This window comes from Anomaloglossus baeobatrachus, chromosome 4 (genome assembly GCF_048569485.1).
Source record: "Anomaloglossus baeobatrachus isolate aAnoBae1 chromosome 4, aAnoBae1.hap1, whole genome shotgun sequence".
NCBI classification, from domain to species: Eukaryota; Metazoa; Chordata; class Amphibia; order Anura; family Aromobatidae; genus Anomaloglossus; species Anomaloglossus baeobatrachus.
Genome location: NC_134356.1, coordinates 506,035,490 through 506,051,963, shown reverse-complemented (window position 1 = coordinate 506,051,963; position 16,474 = coordinate 506,035,490). Strand labels below are relative to the sequence as shown.

The 16,474-nt window shown below is 44.9% G+C and overlaps 1 protein-coding gene across 1 annotated transcript in view; it reads right to left on the bottom strand.

Moving 5' to 3' along the window:
• LOC142302574 (transient receptor potential cation channel subfamily M member 7-like) overlaps nucleotides 1-16,474 on the bottom strand; it is a 254,559-nt gene that overhangs the window by 158,149 nt on the left and 79,936 nt on the right. The window contains 2 exon segments of the mRNA XM_075343678.1: nucleotides 14,364-14,498; nucleotides 14,637-14,737. Of these exon segments, the coding sequence (XP_075199793.1) occupies nucleotides 14,364-14,498; nucleotides 14,637-14,737 (236 nt within the window).

The following is a 16,474-nucleotide window of genomic DNA, read 5'->3' as shown; positions in this document are numbered from 1 at the left end:
AACAAGTCAAACTTGAGGATGTTGACACTCTTAAGTCTATTCCCCGCCACTTTAGGGTTCACCACCGGTCGGACCCCTCAAGTTTTAAAGTGAGGGGAATCGACCAGGTGCACCTTGGATTGAGGGGCGGGGATATACACAAGATGTTGGCAAGGGCAGAGTGCCGGTGGATCTTTCTGCTTGGGTCCGTGGTACCTGACGGATTGAATGAAAGACAAACGTTTGTATCATTTCTTTAGACCACCACGTCTCCTCCGTTGCGGGCAGTATCAATGTTTGTTGCTGGTTGGTTACAATTCCCATGTGCTGTTCATGTTCTGTTGAGTCTTTTTAACAAATTTTAACTCCACTTTTTGTGTGTTTTTTACCTTTTTCACAGCCTGTTTTTCTAATATGCCTGCCGGATGTTTTTCATGCCACCCCTTCTGGAGTTACAGTATCAGAATATTGAATATCTATATGAGCTGCAGAAAATGGAGTGTCTTATTGAAACTACTCTGGATTATTATCGCAGTTAATGCTTCGTTCTACAATATGACCTGAGCAGATATGTTTACTTATGTACCTGGTTGGGACGTTATGTATATTCATCACATGTATTTCTCGTCCATGATATGTTTATGTATGCTTAAGTTCGGTACACTGTTTACAATAAGCAGCCTAAATATAATTCGTCTGCTTTCGCTTTTACTAAACCTGCTTAGCTATATTTACCTGTTATGGCATATTCGATATACTTTCTTTGAGTTATCGCTATACAGGACGTTCCTTCCCAGGAGATTTATCTGCTTTCTTTCTGCCCTTACTGTTGCCAGTACTTAAGATGGGTTTTGGGATCGCACTTCCTGGTTGCGGGACTGCGCATGCGCGGTGTGCGCGGCTCTCTTTCCGGCGTTCTCTGGGTTCCTGACGTCAATAAGGGATTTCCCTCTACCCAGATGACGCTTGAGTAGCCGCTCATGCCGACGCGGCGCCTCTCCGCCCCCTCGAGCTGCGACAGGTGTTACCAATCCCGCTTCAGTACGGCAGGTATATTAGACTTACACATTGTCCTGTTGTCCACCGTCCCCTGAAGCAGTCCTCACACGAAACACGTGTCGGGACGATCCCTGTGTGTGCCTGCACGCTTCTCCTTGTTACCCTGGTAAGCTCCATACTGGTTCTTGGTCTTTTGCTGCACTGTTTACCTATAATGTGAGCCGGCTCCTTTACTCCTTCAGCTGGTAATTCCTGTGCTTACATTGTGTTGCCATATGTTTTCAGCACTGACCATACCAGGGAGCTATAAGCTATTTAATTGATATGATTCTTTGCATGCATCCACATGTGGGATTTTAATCACCCTCTATGTCTTTGTAATTTATTTATCTACATCCATGCCTTTTGTATTGTACCATTGTGTGTTCATTAAAAGTAAAAAAATTTTTTTTACCTGCACACTTGTGCATTTTGACTACTTTCTTGGTTTGAGGCATGTAGACACCTTGGCATAATGAATGACTTCTTCCTCCCCTGTATTCAATTGTGCCTTCAGAAGTCTTTGCCTATTACTGCTGTTAAAATCCAGCTACACTGTTCTACGGTTTTCATATTACCAATTGTCTCTTGTGATGGGAAAACTGTCATCCTGAATGTTTCAAACGAGGTATTCCAAAATGACAGTTTTTAAGTTAGGCTAAGGGTACATCGGATGCTATATGCTAATTACCCCCGACTCCCGCTCTGCTGCGAGTGTAAGCCGAGTGTCATTATACTGTGATGCGATCCTGCAATCAGATCACAGCTGCGGAGGAGAGGGAGAGACTAATCTCCCTGTCTCCTCCATTATCAGCTGATGTGTATATCGCTATGCACTCTGGTGTAATGCATGTATGGTGCAGTGCAATTCTAGCATGCTGCAATTGTTTTCTCGGTCCGATTAGGGCTACAACCCCATAGAGTAACATAGGTCTGAGTGGAATGCGATTTTTTTTATCGCATTCCACTTGCTCCATTTTACTTGCCGTGTGTCCTTAGCCTAAGGCCGACGTCACACGGTACGATCTATCGTGTGATCGAATGAGCGATCATACCCGCCCCCATCGTTTGTGTGTCACGGGCAATTAGTTGCCCATGGCACACAAAGTCGTTAACCCCGTCACACGCACTTACCTCCCGGATGACGTCGCTGTGGGTGGCGAACATCCTCTTCCTGAAGAGGGAGGGACGTTCGGCGTCACAGTGACATCACACAGGGGTCGGCCAATAGAAGCGGAGGGGTGGAGATGAGCTGGACGTAACATCCCGCCCACCTCCTTCCTTCCGCATTGCCGGCAGGACGCAGGTAAGCTGTGTTCGTCGTTCCCGGGGTGTCACACGGAGCGATGTGTGCTGCTACGGGAACGACGAACAACCGGCGCGCAGAAGGAGGACCGACATTTTGAAAATGAACGAAGTGTCAACGAATAACGATAAGGTGAGTATTTTTGCTCGTTCACAGTCGTTCGTAGCTGTCACACGCTACAATATCTCTAACGATGCAGGATGTGCGTCACAAATACCGTGACCCCGATGACATATCGCCCGAGATATCGTAGCGTGTGATGCCGGCCTTAGAATGAACTGTCTGACTTTAATTGACAATCTATGGATCTCAGAGATAGATTAATGGAAAAAGCACATCCAAGATCTGTTGTTTGGAAGGATTATCGACAGGCACTTAGTAACAGACAATCTCTTTTTATACCTAGGCAGATTCTATTTTTACACCTAGGTAACAATCTACAATACAATCCATTACAAGAATAAAAGAGACTTTTGATGATGAGGCTGATTAAAACTATCCTTAGAAGACATTGAGGGATCCTAATGGCTAGTCTGGATCTTTGTGATTTTATTCCATCTTTCCATTTTGTTACCTTTAGAAAAGGGAAGTCCTTAAAGAGAACCATCATCAGGATTTAGCACTATAACATAAAGTCATGGCCATAGGGGCACTATGGTGCTGCTTAAATAGCTACTTGCAGTGAAGGAATCCGATTTGTGGTTGTTGAATAATCTTCCACTAAAGTTTTCCTCTGCTGATATCTTCTGTGCATCGGTGTGTTAACCTTTGCATCATGCTGGCTTCAGTTTACATAGAAAAAACCTGCTGACAGATTCCCATTGATAGTGCCAAATCCTGCTGACAGGTTCTCTTTAACCCTTTACCACCGAAGCCTATTTTCACCTTCCTGACAGAGCCAAATTTTACAATTCTGACCAGTGTCACTTTACAGGATAATAACTCTGGAACGCTTCCATGAATCCCAGTAATTCCAAGTTTTGTTTTATCGTGACATATTGTACTTCATGATAGTGGTCAATGTAGGTAGATATTTTTTTTTTTGTTTATTTGTGAAAATATCAGAATTTTGGAGAAAATGTTTCAATTTTCAAACTTGCAACTATGCCCTTAAAACAGAGTTATGTCACATAAAATAATTAATATATAACATTTCCGACGTCTACTTTACATTAGCATCATTGCTGAAATATATTTTTTGTTAGGAAGTTAGAAGAATTTAAAGGGAACCTGTCAGCAGAAATGTCCCCTAAAACCTAACAGATTCCCCCTCTGCAGCTCCTGGGCTGCATTCTATAAAGGTCCCTGTTATGATTGTGCCCACTTTCTGACCGAAAAAAAGTGTTTATAAAGTTGTACCTTTTTGGCTTCTGATTCTGTAAATCCGTCACGGGGGCGGGCTGCCTGATGGCCGTTATTCTGCCCCCTGGTCCTGTATGCCGCCCCCATCGCTGATTTCAATACTTCTGGACGCCGCCCACTGCTCCAGCCATCCCCGCGCATGCCCAGTGCCCATCTCTCGGGGATGAGCACTGTGCCCAGCGTCACGTGCACGCAGGGTTAAGATTATGGGCGGTGCTGTGATGTTTATTCCTAAGCAACCGCCCATAATCGCGGGACCGCGCTTTCGGTGTAGTCACTGCTCCGCGCTCTTCCCATCTATTTCCTGCCTCGGGGCAAGATGGGAAGGAGGCGAAGTGAGGTCAGCAGCAGCGCGCTTGCGCAGAAAGAAGCAGGCCGAGGGGGAAAGCGCGGTCCCGCGATTATGGGCGGTTGCTTAGGAATAAACATCACAGCACCGCCCATAATCTTAACCCTGCGTGCACGTCACCAGCGGTGACGCTGGGCACAGTGCTCATCCCCGAGAGATGGACACTGGGCATGCGCGGGGATGGCTGGAGCAGTGGGCGGCGTCCAGAAGTATTGAAATCAGCGATGGTGGCGGCATACAGGACCAGGGGGCAGAATAACGGCCATCAGGCAGCCCGCCCCCGTGACGGATTTACAGAATCAGAAGCCAAAAAGGTACAACTTTATAAACACTTTTTTTCGGTCAGAAAGTGGGCACAATCATAACAGGGACCTTTATAGAATGCAGCCCAGGAGCTGCAGAGGGGGAATCTGTTAGGTTTTAGGGGACATTTCTGCTGACAGGTTCCCTTTAAAGATTATCATCAATTTTCAAATTTTCCAAACAAAATTTACATACCAAATTTTTTTAGGGACCACATCACATTTGAAGTGACTTTGAGGAGCCTATATGATAGAAAATGCCCCCAAACAACACAATTTTAAAAACTGCACCCAACACAACAAAGCTCAGAAGGGAAGGAGTGCGTTTGACTTTTAGAATGCAAAATTGGCTGAAATTAACAGCGGACACCATGTTGCATTTGGACAGCTCCTGATGTGCCTAAACAGTGGAAACTCCCCCACAATTGACCCCATTTTGGAAACTATACCCCTCAAGCAATTTATGTAGATGCCTGGTGAGCACCATAAACCCTCAGGTGCTTCACAGAATTTATGATGTTGTGCTGTGAAAATAAAAACAATAATTTTTTCCCCACAAAAATGTTATTTTAGCATTAAACGTTCAATTCTCACAACGGTAACAGGTGAAATGTCCAAACGTCCGTCAGTCAGGTCACCTGAGGTCACACTGGGGGCTCCCCTGCTGCCCTCATTGAAAGTTGAAGCCGCTGACAGACTGTCGGATTGCGGGTCACAGCCGTATCACGCAGTCCGACAATCTAGCAGCACGTTCCATTTTCGCAATCCGACAGCAGGGGAGCCTGAGTGACATCACCTGCTCACACCCGGATTCACATCGGCTGTCAGTGATTTTTGGAGCCTGCAGAGAGTGAACATGTTTTCCCTCTCTGCAGCCTCTGGATATAGCAAAGTTGAGGATTGTCATGGGACTTCATATAGATTACATCGGATCTGCAATTGTGTTTTTGGGGTTAGTAAAGAAGTGAAAAAGGGTGTGTGTATTTATTTCAAATAATGGATTTTTTCAGTGTTTGTGCTTTATTTCTTTAACTTACAGGATTAGTTATAGGGGTGTCTCATAGATGCCTCCCGTTACTAATCCAGGGCTTGATGGCAGCTGTCATTTTTTGGCAAATCACAGCTGTCATTAACCCCTTATATTACCACAATTGTCACTACACCAGGCAATCGCGATAGTAAAGCACCAAGATTGATACATCTAATCTGATATGGCAATTCTGGGCACCTGCGGGCTAATAATATCCATGGTTCCTCCCATCCTGATAATAACATCCCCCACATATCTGCTTTACCGTGGCTGGGTATCAAAAATGTGGGAGACAACATGCCTTTTTCTCGCCTCTATTTTGATATCCAGCCACGGTAAAGCTCACAGGTGGGGTCTGTTTAACCCTCGCTGGCTATCAAAATATGGCGAGAGCCCGCATAATTTTTTTAAATAATTTATTTATTTTACACTACCATACAGCAAACTGACTGCAATGAATCATAGATGTGGACACAGGGTGGGGAGTATGTATAGCAGTCTGCAACCAATCACACACACTTGCACAGAGGGTGGGCAGGGGAAGCAGTCAATATTGATGAACCTTAATTAGTGGGCCTGCAAAAGAGTCTGACTGCTTTGTGATTATCTGGGAAATACAGTATGTATAACTATTCTGCTCTTACTACCATTTAACTTCCATTTCTATACCCCTAGCGCTTACTACGGCCATTTTACAGCCCAGAACTGTTCGTTTCCATTGACTTTTATGGAGTTCATTGTCCGGGGTCAAGCTCAGGGTTAAGTTTCGCTGTGCTGGTTCCAAATATCCACGAATTCGCTCATAAATAGTTACTGTATTTTTTCATTTTATAAGACGCATGAGATTATAAGACGCACCCCAAATTCAAAGCAAAAAAGGTAAACAATGGGGTCCGTCTTCTAATACGGTGGTGTCTCACCGGAGGGGGCAGTAGCGGTGGTGGACCAGTCACAGAATGCAGGGATGGTGGGTGTCCCAGAAACTGTAGGCTGTGCTGGTGCAGTGGCAGAGGCTGGGGCTGCGGCTGTGGCGGAGACTGGGGCTGTGGCGGAGGCTCGGGCTACGGCGGAGGCTAGGGCTGCCATGCTTGGGCAGCTTCTTCGGCGGCGGCAGCTGCAGGTGGTGACGGCTTCAAGAAATGGCACCCGGAGTCAGCGCAGATTGAGCTCTAGGCTCAATGGCAAACCGAGATCTCATCTGCGCAAGCGCCACCTCCAGGCACCATTTTCCTGAAGTCCGTTGGAGGGAGATCAATGGGCCTGGATGCGGCGCCTGAGTAAATGAGAGTTTGAGCCGAGAGCTCCGTCTGTGCATGCACTGACTATGAGCAGCATTATTTGAATTCACACTCCAAAGACATACAGATAGGAATTCTATATAGCGCTGTGGAATTAATAGCGCTATATAAATGAATACAATTATTATTATTAATTCCTCACCACCCGTCCCGCAGTGCCAGTCCAGCCGCCGGGGACCCCGCACAGCAGCCCCAGCCACCAGAGACCCCGTGCAGACACCAAACAGCTGCTGCAGACACCGCACGGTCGCCTCAGCACCATCCGCCACAGACCCCACACCAGCCGCTGCAGATCCACACCAGCTTCCGCAGCATTCCCCCGGCCTCTTGCGACCACCCCGGTAAGCTACATTCAGATTATAAGATGCACCCCTCACTTTACCACCAAATTTTTGGGAGGAAAAGTGCATCTTATAATAAGAAAAATACAGTATATGCGGAGCTCAATAGAGCTGTGTCTTCTTTTAACCTTAATACTTTGGAACCATGTAAAAACATCAGCATATTGCATTGTTATCTGATAAAGAAAAAAACTTGTCATGGAAATAATTACTTACCCTATGTGTTTACACTGATATCCTAGCAATGATTATATCTTCTTGTCTGCAGAGGAAATCTTGCACAAATGTGTAAAGGCTGCTTTACACGAGTCGATCCATCGTGCGATTTATTTTGCAAAGTCTTTTTTTTTTTTTGTTTGTATCGCTGATAGGTAGTTGTCCATGTGTCACACGTTGAGTGTTGTCAAACGACCACAAAGCGCTCATCGATATATTGATTGGCCATGGCGGACGTCCAAAAGGCTTCACACATGTTTTCCTTTGGTCAATCTGTCTTTTGTATGGGCGTAATTAGGCAAACTATACACCCCTCCGTGACGTTGTCTGGATTGTTGCACGCCCTGAATTATTCTGACCTGCTCAATCCAGTTCTGCTAATGTGGTTGATTGGTTACATCCCATATATATAGTTTCTCTTCTGCGTCTGTCTTTGTTGCCTCGTGTGTCCTTAGCATCATTCTTGTTTGTTGTTTGTGGTCTGGTTAATGTCGATTTTGATCCAAAAAGGAAAGATTGGCATATAACAACTTACCACAAAAAAGGGATAACAAGGAGTGAGGGCGGAAAATCCAGCGAACAAACAAACGTAAGAAAAATTAGGAGTAATGCACTATAAAACACTGTGCATGACGCCAAGGCTGAATGTTCACACATCATGACTACAGCTCCGTATTTTATAACAGTAATAACCAATCAAAACGCATCTGCTACAACCAATCCGATTAGATTAGGCGTGATTATTTAAAACCACAAATACGCCCTGAACGTTTAATGACGTCACAAATAACTACGAGGATGGCCGATTACACGGTGTCACACTTTGCAATGTGTCGTTCATTAAGACTAAACTGACAGATTTTATGGAATTAAACGATGAGTACACGATGGCCGAATTTCAAACGATTAGGCATCGGTTGGACTCGCAAGGAGCTGTCACATGAGGAGATGTCGTTACGAATGACGGAAGTGCGTCACAAAATCCGTGACCCCAACGATGCATCGCACAATATATCGACTCGTGTAAAGCAGCCTTAAGGGTACCTTCACACTTTAGCGATGCAGCAGCGATCCGAAAAGCGATCTGACCTGATCGCTACATGGTCGCTGGCGAGCTGTCAAACAGGCAGATCTCACCAGCGACCAGTGACCAGCCCCCAGCCATCAGCGACGTGCAAGCGATGCTGCGCTTGCACGGAGCCGGCGTCTGGAAGCTGCGGACACTGGTAACTAAGGTAAACATCGGGTATGGTTACCCGATGTTTACCTTAGTTACCAGCTCACACCGCTTAACTTAGCGTGTGCAGGGAGCAGGAGCCGGCACTGTCAGCATGAGAGCTGCGGAGGCTGGTAACGAAGGTAAATATCGGGTAACCACCTTGGTTACCCGATGTTTACCTTGGTTACAGCTTACCGCAGGCTGTCAGATGCCGGCTCCTGGTCCCTGCACATTCAGGATTGTTGCTCTCTCGCTGTCACACACAGCGATGTGTGCTTATCAGCGGGAGAGCAACAATAAAAAAACGAACCAGGGCTGTGTGTAACGAGCAGCGATCTCACAGCAGGGGCCAGATCGCTGCTCAGTGTCACACACAGCGAGATCGCTAATGAGGTCACAAAAAACGTGACTCAGCAGCGATCTCAGTAGCGATCTCGCTGTGTGTGAAGTACCCCTTAAGTGTATTTTATTAGTAACCAATACACTGATCAGACCAGATCCTATCAAGTGCGTGCATTTGCTTAACCCATTAGTGTTTGCTAGTTTGCAGTGACAATAACGACAATACATTTAACCCCATAGCGACGGCCTAACGTCTCAAGACGTCGAAAAAATGGGTACTTATTCTGTTCCGACGTCTTGAGACGTCAGGCCGGAAAAAGCTTGTAGCCCCCCCCAGTGACGAAAAATCTCGGGGGTTTCAGCTAAAAAAAAAAAAAAAGGCAAATAATGCTGATTTCTTTCTCATCTGACATGATCAAACATGTCAGATGATAAAGAAATATAATCCTCTAGTGCCCCTAAGGCCCCCGGTACCGGAGAGTCCCCCCACCACCCCTACCCCCCCTCCGGAGCAGTCAAAATGGCGCCGACGCGCGCTGAAAACTGCCGCCGCCGCCGGCTCTGCATTCATTTCCCTCCGATCTGAAATGATCAAACATTTCAGATCGCAGGGAAATGTCCTCCCCCTGACCCCTCCTCCGGTCCACCGAAGCCCTCTGGTCCACCGGAGCCCCCTCCGGTTCTCTAGAGCGCTCCCCCTCCCCCCCCCTCCGGAGCATGCAATATTGCGGCGCACAGCGCGCGGCCGCATTCATCCTGCTCTTTCTGCCGCATGTGACACGTCACATGCGGCAGAAAAGTCATCCCCAGGTCCCCCGGTCAGCCCCGTTACCTGGCTGCTGCTCCGTCCCCGCGATCACTCCGCCTCCTAGAAAGCTGGCGGCGCATGCGCAGACAGCGGCTGTCAGCTGGATCCTTGTAAGCAGGGACGCTGACCTTGCTGCTGCGCTGTGGACCGGGGGAGAGTGAGTGCAGTAATCTGCAGCCACACTCCTCACATGGAGAGCCTGCTATTCTAGAAAATGGGGGGTACGTTCTGTGAGCGTGCCCCTCATATTCTGGAATGAGGTTACTGCAGGTCACTCTGCCCTAGGTTGGACCGGGGCAGTGTGAGTGCAGTATTCTCAGATTACTGCACCTACACTGCTCATGGAGAGCTTGCTCTTCCAGAAAATGGGGGATACGTTCCCTGAACGTGCCCCCCATATTCTAGAAGGTCCAGAGTCGCCGAGGGACCTCCAAAATGGATTACAGCGACCAAAATTTATTTATTTTCAATAAATTGGTGAAAAAGGAATGTTTCGGGGAGGTTTTTTTTTCAAATAAATTTTTTTTTTGTCTTTATTTTTTTCTATTACTGACTGGGTTAGTGATGTCGGGTATCTGTTTAGATGCTGTGACATCACTAACCCCAGGGCTTGATGCCAGGTGACATTACAGCTGGTATCAACCCCGTATATTACCCCGTTTGCCACCGCACCAGGGCGCAGGATGAGCTGGAGCGAAGCGCCAGGATTGGCGCATCCAATGGATGCGCCACTTCTGGGGCGGCTGCGGCCTGCAATTTTTAGGCTGGGAAGAGTCCAATAACCATGGCTCTTCCCACCCTGAGAATACCAGACCCCAGCTGTCCGCTTCACCTTGGCTGGTGATCTAATTTGGGGGGGACCCCACGTTTGTTTTTTTTTAAAAAAAAACGCCTGGGGAGCCCTCCAAATTGATCACCAGCCAAGGTGAAGCTGTCAGCTGTGGTTTGCAGGCTACAGCTGTCTGCTTTACCCTAGCTGGCTATCAAAAATAGGGGGGACCCCACGTCGTTTATTTTAATTATTAATTTTTTGGGGGGCTAAATACAAGGCTAGGCACCCTTTAGTGCCACATGAAAGGCACTAAAGGGCTCCAGCTTAGAATATACAGGGGGGTGGGACGTTATATATGTTTGACATCTATCCATTCATCCATTGTAGCATTTTAGGCTTTGTGCCCACGATCAGGGTTTGCAGCGTTTTGGGCACAGAGTGTTTTCCCTGCGTCCATAGCGCTGCATTGTGCAGTAGAAGCACAGTGGAAGGATTTTTAGAAATCCTATGCCCAATGTGCTTCTTTTCTCCGCAGCATACACTGACCTGTGGTGCAGATTCCCGAGCCTCAGCATGTCAATTTATGCTGCGAAGACAAGAGTGTTCTCTGCAGGTAGCATAGAGCTCCATAGCAGCCTGACCCCAAATCGTGGGCATGGGCAGCTGCATTTTCCCGTGGACAACACTCACATCTCTGCAGGAAGGCTGGCACTGTGTACTAGACGCCGTGTCGCTGGATCATGGCCACATAGCCTAAAAGTGAGAAATGTGTTGCTACAGCAACATTTTTGTGAAGTACCTGTGGATTCAAAATGCTTACTATACTCCTGAATAAAATCCAGTTTCCAAAATGGGGTCACTTGTGGGGGGTTTCTGCTGTATAGGTACCCAAGGGGCCCTGCTAATGTGACATGGTGCCCGCAATTTATTTCAACTTTTCCAGAATTCAAATGGTGCTCCTTCCATTCCAAGCCCTCCCATTTATCCAAACAGAGGTTTTTGGCCACATGTGGGGTATCCCTGTGCTCATAAGACATTGGATAACAACCTGTGGGGTCCACGGTTTGTTGTTGCCTCTTGAAAAAGTACGAAATATGATGCTAAAGCAACATTTTTGTGAAAAAAATAAAAATTTTCAATATGGCAACCTAAGCTTATCAAATTCTGTGAAGTACTCTTGGATTCAAACTGCTCAATATACACCGAGATAAAAGCCTTGAGGTGTCTTGTTTCCAGAATGGGGTCACTTGTGGGGGACCTCCACTGTTTAGGCACCTTAGGGGCTTTCCAAATGCAACATAGCGTCCGCTAATGATTCCAGCCAATTGTGCAGTCAAATGGCGCTCCTTCCCTTCCAAGCCCTGCTGTGCACCCAAACAGTTGATTTTCATCACACATAAGGTATCAGCATACTCAGGAGAAATTGCACAATAAATCTTATGCTGAATTTTTTCCTTTTACACTTGTAAAAAAAAAAAGCTACCTGGTTGAAGTAACAATTTTGTGGTAAAAATGTATTTTTTTATTTTCACAGCTCAACATTATAAACTTCTGTGAAGCACCTGAGGGTTCAGGGTCTAGATAAATTCCTTCAGGGGTCTATTTTCCAAAATGGGGCCACATGTTGGGGAGCTTCACTGTATAGGCACCTCAGGGTCTCTCCTAATGCAACATAGCGTCCGCTATTGATTCCAGCCAATTTTGCAGTCAAATGGCGTTCCTTCCCTTCCTAGCCCTGTCATGCGCCCAAACAGTTGATTTCCACCACATATAAGGTATCGCCAAACTCAGGAGAAATTGCACAATAAATTTCATGGTGATTTTTTTCCTGTTACCCTTGTGAAAAAAAAGCTACCTGGTTGAAATAACAATTTTGTGGTAAAATTTTATTTTTTATTTTCATGGCTCAACGTTATCAAATTCTGTGAAGCACCTGGGGGTTCAGGGTACTCACCAAACATCTAGATAAATTCCTTGAGGGGCCTAGTTTCCAAAATGGGGTCACTTGTGCGGGGTTTCTGCTGTTTAGGTACCTTAGGGGACCTCCAAATGCGACATGGTGCCCGCAATCTTTTTCAGCCAAATTTCCTTTCCAAAATTCAAATATTGTTCCTTCCGTTCCAAGCCCTCCCATTTGTCCAAACAAAGGTTTATGACCACATGTGAGGTATCACCGCGCTCATAAAAAAGTGGGTAACAAACCTTGAGGTCAAATTTTTGGAATTACCTCTTGAAAAAGTGAGATAATTGATGCTAAAGCAACATTTTTGAGAAAATTATTAAAATTTTCAATATGACAACGTAACGTTAACAAAATCTGTGAAGTACCTGTGGATCCAAAATGCTCACTATACCCCTAGATAGAAGCCTTGAGGGGTCTAGTTTCTAAAATGGCATCACTTGTGAGGGGTTTCTTCTGTTTAGGTACCTTAGCGGACCTGTAAATGCAACATGGTGCCCGCAACCTATTTCAGCCAAATTTGCTTTCCAAAATTCAAATATTGCTCCTTCTGTTCCGAGCCCTCCCATTTGCCCAAACAGAGGTTTCTGACCACATGTGGGGTATCAGCGCGTTCATAACAAAGTGGGGAACACGTTTTGTGGTCCATTTTGTTGTGTTATTTCTTCTAAAAGTGAATAAATTTGGGTTAGAGCAACATTTTTAGGTAAAATTTAATTTTTGCTTTTTTTCATTCCACATTGCTTTTGTTCATGTGAAGCACCTGAAGGGTTAAAAAACGTCTTGAATGTGGTTTTGAGTACTTTGGGGGGTGCAGTTTTTAGAATGGTGTCACTTTTGGGTATTTTCTGTCATCTAGGCCTATCGAAGTCACTTCAAATATGATGTGGTCCCTAAAAAAAATGGTTTTGTAAATTTTGATGTAAAAATGAGAAATCGCTGATAAACTTTGAACTCTTCTAACTTCCTAACAAAAAAAAATTTTGGTTCCAAAATTGTGCTTATGTAAAGTAGACATGTGGGAAATGTTATTTATTAACTATTTTGTGTCACAGAAATCTCTGGTTTAACGGTATAAAAATTAAAAAGTTGAAAATTGCTAAATTTTCAAAATTTTTGCCAAAATTCAATTTTTTTCATAAATAAACGCAAAAAATATTGTCCTAAATTTGGTACTAACATGAAGTCCAATATGTGACGAAAAAACAATCTCAAAATCACCAGGATCCGTTGAAGCGTTCCAGAGTTATAACCTCATGAAGTGACACTGGTCAGAATTGCAAAATTTGGTCTGGTCATTAAGGTGAAAATTAGCTCCATCACTAAGGGGTTAAACATACTTGTATATGGTATATTTTATTTGTAGGTTCCTTATATATAGCTAAAATCATGAAGACTAATATTGGTATCATTTTGCAATGCCATAAAGAAAGCTATTTGTCTTAAGGCCCTGTTACACGCTACGATATATCGGGCGATATGTCGTCGAGGTCACGGATTCCGTGACGCACATCCGGCATCGTTTGACATATCGTAGCATGTGACAGCTACGAGTGACTGTTAACGAGCAAAAATACTCACCTTATCGTTGCTTGTTGACACATCGTTAATTTTCAAAATATCGATCACATTCCTGGATGCAGGTTGTTCGTCGTTCCCGTGGTAGCACACATCGCTCCGTGTGACACCTCGGGAACGACGAACACAGCTTACCTGCATCCCGCCGGCAATGAGGAAGGAAGGAAGAAGGTGGGCAGGATGTTACGTCCCGCTCATCTCTGCCCCTCCGCTTCTATTGGGTGGCCGCTGTGTGACGTCGCTGTGACACCGAACGTCCCTCCCCCTTCAGGAAGAGGATGTTCGCCGTCCACAGCGAGGTCATTCGAGAGGTAAGTACGTGTGACGGGGGTGACCGACTTTGTGTGACACAGGCAACAAATTGCCCGTGACACACAAACAATGGGGGCGGGTGCGATCGCACGATAAATCGACGCGTGTAACGGGGCCTTTAGTCTCCAAAATTTAAGCTAACAGTACTTACTGCATTGTACAATTCTTCCAGCCTGGGAATTGTAAGAAACTTGTGCATACTGATGCCATGCTCTATGAGAAGTTGGACAAATTCCACTCTGTCCATTACAAGTGCGTCCAGCATGGCTTGCTCCAGGGGTGCATTCTATAAACACAATCGTCAGTTAGTAAATTATTTTTATTAGAAACGTTGTAAATAGTGATTTTCTGTTTATCTACTTTATGAGAAATTAAACCTGAACAAGAAATACTTAGTATGAGTTATATTAAAATATATACATACCAACCACTGTTGTCCATGTATAAAAATATAGTTTTTGGCAATATCTACTCTATCCCAGGCCATGGCAAGAACAAGCTGATCATAGGGGGACATGTTTGTGCCTGAAAGCAGAGGAACATGTGATAAACCTTTACAATGTAACTATATCAGTTTGTCCACTCATCAGCATGTTTTCAGTCTTCTGCTTGGTAAATAACCAATAAAGTACTAGTTATGAAGCATCAAATTTGTAGAAAAATCAGCTCTGACACATAGTAGTGCTTGAAAGTTTGGGAACCCTTCAGAATTTTGTATATATTTGCATGAATTTGACCTTAAAAATCAAAGATTTTCACACTATTCCTTAACTGAGAATCAAATCAAACAAATGAGTCAAAATATTTGAGTGTTATGTTTTAAATTAGGGAAAAGATCTAATATCACATGTACAGTATGTGAGTGGCAAAAGTATATGAACCTTTGCTTCCAGTATCTGGTGTGACCTCTTTGTGCTGCTACAACTGCATCTAAACATTTCCAGTAACTCTTCATTAGTCCTGCACATCGGCTTGGTGGAGATTTAGTCCATTCCTCCCTATGAAACCGCTTCAACTCTGTTATGTTGGTGGGTTTTCTCCCATGATCTGCTTGCTCGCTTCAGGTCCTTTCCCAATTTTTCTTTTGGATTAAGGTCAGGACTGAGATTTGACCATTCCAAAACTTTAACTTTACTTTTCTTTAACCATTCTTTTGTCAAAAAATATTGATCGTGGCAAAAGTGGCACCACCTAACCCAAGAATTCTGGCCCATACGCAAAAACAAACCCATTAAATGTAAAGAGGGAGGGGATAGTGTAATATAGACACTAGTAAACCAAAAGGAATGAGAATATGAGACAGCCTGCATGCAAAATTCAATTATATATATTCTTAAATAATCACGGTATCACAAAGTGAGTAATGACAGGTCAGGGGCCCCTCAGCTGGTCCTCAGACTCAAGACTCTGCACTGTCCCTTATCTCTGAGGTAGGCTTCATGGTTGCCAGGTCCAAGCCCCTAGCGTGACCCTGACTCCTGTCCGAGCCCTGATCTTACTCCCCCTGACCTCATCCTAGGGGAGGGCCGGAAAACCCAATAATGTTGTTAAGCAATCTTTAAATGCACTTGAGCATGTTTTTTGTTCAGCAATGGAGTCATGCGTGGTGAGAGAGCATACAGGCCATAGAGTTTGAGTGTATTACTTATTGTTTTCTTTAAAAAAAAGGAAACTGCTGATTCCAGGTCTTTCTCGAGCTCTCCACAAGTGGTTCTTAGCTTCTGGACAATTCTTCTGATAATTATTTTCAGTCATGTGTCTGAAATCCTGAGGAGAACAGCTGGTCATGGCTAGTTTATGGTGAAATGATGTTCTTAACACTTTCAAATTATTTCCCCAACAGTGCTCACTGGAACCTTCAGTAGTTTAGAAAATCTTCTGTAACTGTCACAGTTGCTCCTACCGGTGTGTCTGGATAGAGTGATGGACAGTTCAGCCATCCAATCAGAGATGCTGAGATGTAAGTATGGTTATTAACAGCTCAGACATCCAATCAGGGCTGAGGTATGCAAGGTTTCCTCCATGTATCTCCTTTTTGGAGTGATTACCTTGCTATTTAGCTGCCTTTCTGCCTTCAATGACTGCCAGTTGTAGCTTTAGCTCAATGGTGTCTGTGTGCCTCTTGTTCCTGTGCTTCCCATGATCTATTGTTTACCCAACCATGGACCTTGCTTTTGATGATCAATTTGACTACCTCCTTTGTCTTGATTGCTACCTTGCTGGAATTTTGACTACGGACCATGATCTGACTACACCTTTGTT